The 9,670-nt window shown below is 41.0% G+C and overlaps 1 protein-coding gene across 2 annotated transcripts in view; it reads right to left on the bottom strand.

Annotated features, from left to right (window-relative positions):
* CLPX (caseinolytic mitochondrial matrix peptidase chaperone subunit X) overlaps positions 1-8,986 on the bottom strand; it is a gene marked incomplete at its 5' end in the record, with an annotated part of 41,044 nt that extends 32,058 nt beyond the window's left edge. For both annotated transcript variants that reach the window (XM_014593186.2, XM_014593190.2), the window contains 2 exon segments: positions 7,701-7,818; positions 8,826-8,986. In XM_014593186.2, coding sequence (XP_014448672.1) covers positions 7,701-7,818; positions 8,826-8,986 — 279 coding nt within the window.
* Between the last annotated feature and the right edge of the window lie 684 nt (positions 8,987-9,670).

Genomic DNA, 9,670 nt, shown 5'->3' with positions numbered 1-9,670 from the left:
CAACAACAAATTGGAGTCCTCTTTGCTTACTGCTGAAAGACTGCTTAGATTTGATTGAATATCTGCAAGAGGATTTTATACTGAAACACTTTCAAAATATACTCAAGTTCCATCATTCAACTTTATGTATCGAATGCTATTTCGGGAGGAAAAAGCTTTACAATATGTATTTTTTAATTCCTAAAAACAAAGGCCAAAAATCCAATTTTGTTAATAAACTTTGAAAAAGGAATAAACCTCTTTCCTTTAGACACAATAACCTTCCTTTAATACAAATATCTTTTATTTCTTTAAATAAAATACTCATCCTCCCATGAGCTAAAGAAAGGCAACAGTAGTAAAAACCTGTGTAAGAGACTTATTTTATTTATTTTTAAGAGATTTTTGCTAAATGTGCACTTTTTAAAGAGATTTTTGCTATATGTGATTTTTTTGCTATAATTTTGCTCTATGTGCACTTTTTAAAAGAGATTTTTTGCTATATATGCGCTCACTAGAGAGATAGAGAGACAGAAAGTAAGAAATCACTCCCCCTCCCTTCTCCATTCTCCTCTCGGGATTTTGGGCATACATGCACACTTGCTGGGCATGAGATTCAAGCCACTGGGTCCAGGATTTGAACAGTGATTGGCCATACGGAGTCCAGCGATGTAACCATTATACCATTTGCTGGTTTCATAAGAGACTTATTTAAATGAAAGTTCTTCATGATTCTGAATGTATTTCAGGGTCTTACATAAAACTTCCAAACGATGTAGATAAATTTAATTCCAATCCAAGAAACACGTAATTACAGTAAACATTCAAAAAGTAGTACATACAGAGCAAAAGTAGGGAGACTGTACATACTCAACAAGTTTTGTTTTTAGGGTCTTTCTTTCTTTTATTTATTTTTTCTGTGTGCAATTCCCAGAAAGAGCTAGGGAGAGGGAAAGTGAGAAATCCCTCCCCCACAAAGGGATGGTCAAACCACAAACCCTTCTCCTCCATTCTCCTCTTGGGATTTTGGGTATGCATGCACATGCATCTGCATGTTTTCAAGCCACCAGGCCTGAGACCCGAATGGTTGAGTTGGCCACATGAGATCCAGCTGCTTAATCACCACATCACCAACTGGCCCAACAAGTTTCTGCCTTTAAGCTTAGTTATTTATTTCCTCTGTGAGTGAGAGAGGCGGAGAGTACCCCAAAAGGATCCTGATACCATGTTTCACACCTGCCCCATCCTGCTCTAGATCACGGGCACGCACACACCTGGTGCACTCAGGAAGGTCTCTGAGCACAAACCTTGCCCTGAGGGTCAACCCTGCAAAGCATCATACTTTACCACAATGCCACCATCTGGTCCCAAGTTATTTTTAAAATTTATTTATTTCCTTTGAGGGGAAGCACCCCAACACGGGCTTGACACTGCAAATACACTCCCGTTTCAGCCAGCCCGGATTATGGGTGCACATGCCCAGCATGCACAGGGAGGTAGGTCCCAGGACACAAAGCCATGACCTTCCCACGTGGGTCCAGGTCCATTACTGCTATAGCACCTGCTGGCCTCTGACAAGTTTTTATATTTTTAAAATGTTAAATGTGTGCCCAGCTGTGCACAGTAGTAGTGCAACGCTCTGCAATGCTGGAGGCTACATGCTTCCCAGCTTGACCTGTACATGCCAGCCACGTGGATGTATGCCTGTCACCCTGCCTGGAAAAGGTCAAAGCAAGGTGTGGGACCCTGCTGAGGGGGGTCCTCTCTTTCTCTTTCCCGCAACTAATCTTTCTCACTCTCTCACATGAAATAAACAAATTTTTTTTTTTTTTTTTTTTTTAGATTTTTGCCATAGGGTGCTTGCACTCGACAGAAGAAAACAGACAAGGAAAAGGAGAAATCACCCCTGAGGACGGATGACCACTCCATGATCCTTCTCCATTCTCCTGAAATTTGGGGCACATATGCACATGCATCTGGCATGATTTTCAAGCCACCAGATCTAGGGCTTGAAACAGTTGGCCATGGGGGACTTCAGCACTTTAACGACCACACCACCTGCTGGCTCCAATAAATGTTTTTCAAAAGAGGAATATTTCCACAAAGTCAAGAAAGACTTTAAGCTTTGCTTTTTTTGTTTTTTGCCACAAGATGTGTGTATTCACCAGAGAAAGACAGACCAATGGGGTGTGGTCACACTGCAATCTCTTCTAAATCCTCTCAGGATTGTGGGCATGCAGGCGTACATACCTGGCATGTTTTTCAGCCAGGTCCAGGATTATAACTACAAGATCAGCCAAGTGGGATCCAGCTACCTTAATCACAAGTCCACAGGGCCAACTCATGCAAAACTTTAATTTTTTTTTTTAAGAGTGATTTTTGCTATAGGGCACATGTGTGTGCTGAAGAGACAAAGAGAGAGAAAATGAGAAATCACCCCACGGGGGGATGGCCACGCGGCAACCCTTCTCCTCCATTCTCCTCTCAGGATCTTGGGCGCGCGCGCACACACACACACACACACACACACACACACACCCCTGACATGAGTTTTAAGTCGCCAGGCCCAGGACTTGAACCGTGGTCTATACCTGTGAGTCCAACAATGTAACCATTACACCATCTGTTGGTCCAAGACTTTTTATTTTTTAAAAAATCAGAGGACACATGCAGTAGACAGAGAGAGAGAGAAAGAGAGGAAAAGTGAGAAGGCACAGCCCCCGGGGGATCATCACACTTCAATCCCTTCTCCATTTCTCCTTTCAGGATTTTGGGCATGCACATGCACACATGTGCCCAGCATGTTTCTCAGGCTACTGGGTCTGGGATTTAAACTGTATGATTTGGCATGCAGGATCCAGCTGCCTTAACTATCAAGCCACCAGGTGGCCCAAGCACTTTTAATAATGCTACATTTTATATCTCTCTAAGAAAACAACAACAACAAAGAAATCACTACAAATATACCTAGAAGATAAAACCATACAGCAGGGCCCATGCTAGGAATAGTTTTTGTGTATATATATATATATATTAGGTTCTTAGGAAAGGCATGACTTTTTCTATGCAAAAATGCACCATGACTTTTCCAACAGGCCAGTATTTTTCACCATAGAATATGTATGCTCACTGGAAAGAGAGAAAAAAATTCAGCCCCCAGGGGAGATGACCATGTCATAACCATTTTTCCTCCATTCTTCTCTCAGGATTTTTTGGGCCCACATGCATAAGTGCCTGCTGTGATTCCAATGAAATACTGATACATGCCATAACATGAATAACCCTTGAAAAATGCTAAGTAAAAAATGCCAGATACAAAATACCACATATTGTAGAGTACCATTATATGAAACAGCCAAATGGTCAGCACCCTGGCCAGCCTAGTGGTTAAGGAAGCCAGATCCCTCAAAGTCAACAGCAGTTTGAATCCCAGACCCAGTGGCTTGAAAAATACAACAGGCATGTGTGTATGTGTGAGACCAAAATTCAGACAATGTGGAGAGGTGGAGGAGAAGGGACGGCAGTGTGACCATGCCCCACAGAGAGGTATTTATTCCCTCTCCATCTCTCTGGTGAACCCATATGCCCTCTGGCAAATTAAAAAACCAAAAATAATAAAAATAACCAGAACTGACAAATGCAGAGAGAGACAGAGATTTCATGGATGCCAGAGCTAGGAGGGGAGGACGGTGGAGTGTTATTGCTAAGGACTATGGAGTTTCTTATAGGGAGATGAAAATGTTCTGGAATTAGACAGCAGAGATGATTGTACAATTTGGTGAATATAATAAAAACAACTAAACTGCACACTTTAAAAGAGTAAGTTGTATGGTAATTGAACTCTGAATCAAAACCAATAAAAAAAGACTAGGCATACACACACACACACACACACACACACACACAGATACACACTAATGTGTCAACATTCATAGCCCTCAAAACACTGCTTATTGGGACCAGCAGTTAGCGTAATGGCTATGTCGCTGGACTCCCACATAGTTGACCGTGGTTCGAGTCCCGAACCTGGTGGCTTAAACTCACGCCGGGCACGTGTGCATGTGTGCCCAAGATCCCGAGAGGAGAACGGAGGAGAAGGGATTGCGGCGTGGCCATCCCCCCTGGGGGATGATTTCTCGCTTTCTGTCTCTCTGTCTCTCTCTATCTGTCTGGCAAGCGCACGCGCCCTATAGCAAAAACCTCTCCAAAAAAAAAAAAAAAAAAAAAAACACTGCTTATTAAAAAAAAGCAATCTGCAAAACCATGAATATACCATTTGTATTTTCTATAAAGTCATATATTCAATGAGGATACAGAAACTTTAGCATTATCTATAGTGCTTATTTTTTAAAAAAGATTATTTATTTATTTAAATTTGCTAAATGTGTGCTCAGAGAGAGAGGCAGAGAAAGAGGGGGGAAGTGAGAAAGCAAGCCTCCAGGTCTGAAATTTGAACTGCAGTCAGCCATGTGGGAGTTTGGTGTCCCAAACACTGTGCTACCTGCTGCCCCTCCCCCATTTTTTTTGGTTTTTAAAGGTTTTTGCCACAGGGCATATGTACTCTCCAGAGACAGAGACAGTGAGCAGGGAAAGTGAGAAAACACCCTCCCCAGAGGTTATGGCCACACTGCAAGCCCTTCTCCATTTTCTTCCTGGGACCGTGGGCATACACATACATGCACCTGGCATGAGTTTCAAGCCAACGGATCTGAGACTTGAACCACGGTTGGCCATGTGGAAGTTCAGCACCTTAATCACCAGGCTACCTGCTGGCCCCCATCTACAGAATCTTAATCTGTAGGGCAGGGGCCTGGGAACAGTAACAGTAATAGTAAACTTCAGTGAAGAATAAAACCTGGCAACTTTTTAAAATGCTGTCTCTGTGGCACAGTAGTAAAATGCTGCTCCAGAAGAGCAGGGTCCCAATGGTGACTGCAGTTCGAATCCACGGTCCGATCAGCTTGAACTTCATTGGGCATGTGTGTTAGCACTCTAGATCTGATGGGAGGAAGATGATGGCATGAGCAGACCCTGTAGAGGGTACTCATCTGCCCTACCCCATCTCTCTCTTCCTCTCTGTTTCTCTCAATTTCCTGTGGGCAAGCATGTACTCTATCATACATACATTTAAAAAAAAATGTTTCAATATGTGTTAAAGAAACAACCACTGCATTAAAGAAAATTAGCTTTAATCCCAGGAGGAGCTAGTGTACCCCTAAAGACTTTCCAGTTGGTAGAAATGTATGAGACAGAAACTTCTGCACAGCAAATCTTCACTGGTATGTAACCCAGAAGGAGTTCATTAAACTTGCTAAGTCTCAGTTTCTTCATTTATAAAAATGAGGATATTCTTTGTCCCAACAATAAGGCTGCAAGAATAGTTACATATAATATGTTTGCATTTATTTATTTTACCTATCCCCACCCCTCATCATTTCTGCTATAGGGCACATGCCCCTGCTGGAGACAGAGCAAGAGCAAAAGCGAGAAAGATGAAAAGTGAAAATCACTCCCTGCGGGGATGATCATGCCACCATCCCTTCTCCTCCACTCTCCTCTCAGGATTTTGCACATGCATGTACATGCACTAGGCATGTTTTTCCAGCTGCAGGGTCTGGGACTTGAACCTTGGCTGTGTGGGATTTAGCACCTAAACCATCACACCACCTGCTGGCTCCTATTTATTTATTTTTAATTTTAGAACTTATTAAAGAGTATAGAGAACCAGCAGTTAGCGTAATGGCTATGTCGCTGGACTCCCATGTAGTCGACCGCGGTTCGTGTCCCGGACCCGGTGGCTTAAAACTCACGCCGGGCGCGTGTGCGTGCGTGCCCAAGATCCCGAGAGGAGAATGGAGGAGAAGGGATTGCAGCGTGACCATCCCCCCTGGGGGGTGATTTCTCTCTTTCTGTCTCTATGTCTCTCTCTGTCTGTCTGGCGAGCGCACGCGCCCTACAGTGAAAATCTCTCCAAAAAAAAAAAAAAAAAAAAAAAAAAGAAAAGATGGCAGAGTAAAGACATTTCTACCCTGTTCTTTGAAACCAACTTAAAACTAAAACACAGAAAAAGCAACAGAAATTTATTTCTTTTATTCATGACAGAGACTGTACGTACACACATGTATGTGTAAGAGAGAAAGAGAAAAGCACTCACAACAGGGTCTTGTCACTCAGGATCCCCTTTCTCCAGCCCTCTGCTTGCTGGATCCTGGGCACACATGTGTTCCTGCCATATTTTCATGCTGACCAAGGATCTGAACACATGGCTGTCATGTAGGTTCTGGTATCGTAGTTCAATATGCTACCAACGGCGCCACCAGGCTGGGCCTTGCGTCAAATTTGTTTAGAAAGTCTTACCATCCGATTCTACTACCTTCATTTTATGTTGTGATCCAAATTAAATTTTGTTCAATGAATTCTTCTCTTTTGCCTTTTTGGCAAAACCATGTAGAGAACTAAGAAGCCAGTTATGGAATGAAACTATTTTAGACCCTTTCTGGCCCAGCTAGGATGGCACAGACAAGAGGTGCTGCTTGCAATGCTGAAGTCATGTGGGAGGGACCCAAGTTCAGTTCCCAACTCAACCTGAACATGTCAGCACACCTAGATCCTGGATAACTAGAAGGCTGGGTGGCTATCGTGGCATGACAAGACCCTGGCAGGGTTTCTTATATCTCACAGAGCTCTACATAGTACTTTTTCAGAGTAGCCAATTAATATTACTGGTAAATGTGACACTGTATTTAAAGTCTCCAAATCGAAGTTAGAATATAGAGAATCCTCTCCAGCCAATCATCAGCAACTGAAAATTATACCAAACCCAAACATCCGCCTCTATATAGCTGAACTGTACAAGAAGGCTGATATGGTAGTGCAATAGAATTTATTCTTGAGTCAGTATCATTCACTCTAAACTGTATAAACATTGAGTTATTTGATTTATTAAAGAAAATATCTGAGGCCAGTTGGTGGTGTGGTGGCTAAGGCAGCTGGATCCCACAGGACTGACAGCACAGTTCAGACCCTGAACCCAGCAGCTTGGAAAACACATGGGGCACGTGTGCATGTATGCTAAAATGGAGGAGAAGGGACTGTGACATTGCCATCCCCTCCTGGGGGTGTTGTCTCTCTCTCTCTCTCCCTCTCTACCTCTTTCTACCTCTCCAGTGAGCACAGTGCTCTACAGTAAGTAAGTAAATCAATAAAAAACAATAGTAGTTATCTTTGTATTTCAGATAGTTACTGACACTGACAGCAAAAACAAGACAGTCGATTTCTTCTTCCTTTCAGGGTGTAAATCATTAATAGTTATCAGACACTTCCTAGAATTGAGAGCTTACCTCCTCTGCTAAGTACTCAGAGAAATGACCTCACTACTTGAAATGACTGACTTTCTCAGTCCCGTGAGATGCTCAACAGGCACTTGAGGAATGTAGTAATAAATGTAGAACTAATTCTCCTATAACCCAATGAGCACACACTGAAAACTCACAAAATCTAAATTTGAAATAAACACACATAAGCAAAATAAAGAAGCAAATAAACACAGTGCAAACCATTACCAGTCTTGAGGATTTTTAGTATCTGGTGAATGTAAGAGAGAATCACGTAAGCTCCAGAAGAAAAATAAAACTCTGCTCTGTAATGTATGCATTTCTCTACATTTAATGATATATATAAAAGGCAGGGGAACGAAGGGCTCTACAAGAATTAATACTTACACACGAAAGTCTCTACATGTGTGCACAAGTCGCCACATTTAGGACAGCGCAGCTGGTTCCCACCTTTCCCAGAATTCCCAGAGCCTGATTTCTTAACATTTCCCTCACTTGCTGATTTCTAATGTTTGTGAAAGAGAAAAAGAATATCAATTATTAGTTTCAGGTGATATTTTATATGTAACTTAATTGTAAATAATACAGTTTATAATTAATCTTGTAACTTTTACAACTTCTAGAATGAAATTATTAGTATAGTTTATATCTCTGTCATTCATATCAAAAGATCTATTTGCCACAAAGAATCAAGTTGATTCTAGTGAGCACACAGACATTTCTGTAATGCTGGCACATTACCTGTGCCAGCAGGTACAATACATACCTTTCTTTCAATGATTCAATAAGCAGGAGGGGAAAAAAGGTTATTATGGTTAAAAAAAATACATTTCAACAAAATTGAATCAGGAATTATCATCAAAGCAGGTAGTGACTCTTAACTTTCTTAGATCTAATTGTTCTCATGTCAAAATGGGAATAATTTCACTTATTTTGGAGAGTGATAAAGACTAAAGGTGGATATGAAAGTGCCTAGTATTTTGTCTAGCAGATAGATATTGCATTGTTGGAAAAGTCATGACGCATTTTTGCATAGAAGAACATGTGAAAATATGTCATGACTTTTCCAACAACTCAATATTAATAATACAAATGTTAGTGAAATTCATAGGAGAAGATTTGATAATAATTCATTGATTGAATATAATGACTAATTACCTACTTGCTAGCTATAGAGCATTTCAGCATTAATAGCAGAAATCCAAGATTTTTTAGGTAGAGGACTAAAGTGAGGCAGGGAGTGACAGGCATTCCTAATTCGATCCTACTGGCTTTGAGGATTACTTTGGATTGTCAGAAATTTTTATTACTGCTTACTAAGTGCAAAGCTTGTAATACCTTATGGCTCATACTGAAACATAAAATCAACTACATAAAATTCCTCAGATCATTTTATATATCGTAGTTCCTACAGAAAACATACACCAACGAGATACACAGTGCTCTTATAATATTTAATTGTTTAAAGGGGGAATATAAATAGGTGTAGAGGTGCCAACAAAAATAAAATACCTTATTTCCATCTCCAGATCCATCTTTACTTATCCCGTCTTTTGAGGCAAAGTATGCTGGTGTTTCTGTAAAGGTCCTAAGAGGAGCTCTTCGCAGAATCTGAGTTTCAAAGGTCCCAAGCCTTCCTAAAACTGGTATATGGATGCGACCACAAGAAATTCCTGAAAATAAAATAAAATCTATTCATCTACACATGAAATACTGACAGGTCTCAATAAATTCATTGGGAACAAAAATCCTGAGCATAAAGGAGGTTAAAAAAAAAATAGCTAGTTTTGAGCTGGCTCTATAGCACAGAGGTTAAGATACTTTGCAGAAGTAGCCAGATTCCACATAGCCAAACAGGGTTCAAATCCCAACCCATCAACTTCACGCCAGGCTCAAACTAACATGTGTGCCTAGGATCCTGACATGTGAGAGAACTGGAAATAAACTGCAGTGTGATCAAGTCTATTGGGGGGTGCTTTCTCTCCTGTATATACATGTGCTCTCTATGATGAATAAAAGAATATACTTTAAAAAAAAAAAAGAATTCAGGTTAGCAAGTGGCATGGTAGTTAAGTTACTGGATCGCACATGGCCAACTGCGTGGTTTAAATCCTGAGCCTGACAGCTTGAAAAACATACTGAGCACATGTGCATTGTGCCTAAAATCCTAAAAGGAGGAACAGAGGAGAAGAGATTATGGTGTGGTCACCCCCCGGGCATGATTTCTTACTACCCCTCTCTTTAAAAAAGAAATTCAATATATGTTTTGTTTTGTTTTTTAAAGCTAGTTTTTACAGTAGCAGTACAGAGAAAATACTGACACCATCGGAGGCAGAGCCCTCTCAAAAACAGGCCAG

Source organism: Tupaia chinensis, unplaced genomic scaffold, assembly GCF_000334495.1.
Source record: "Tupaia chinensis unplaced genomic scaffold, TupChi_1.0 Scaffold000063_1, whole genome shotgun sequence".
NCBI lineage: Eukaryota > Metazoa > Chordata > Mammalia > Scandentia > Tupaiidae > Tupaia > Tupaia belangeri.
Note: the sequence above shows the minus strand (reverse complement) of the source record. Positions and strands in the feature narration are given on the sequence as shown.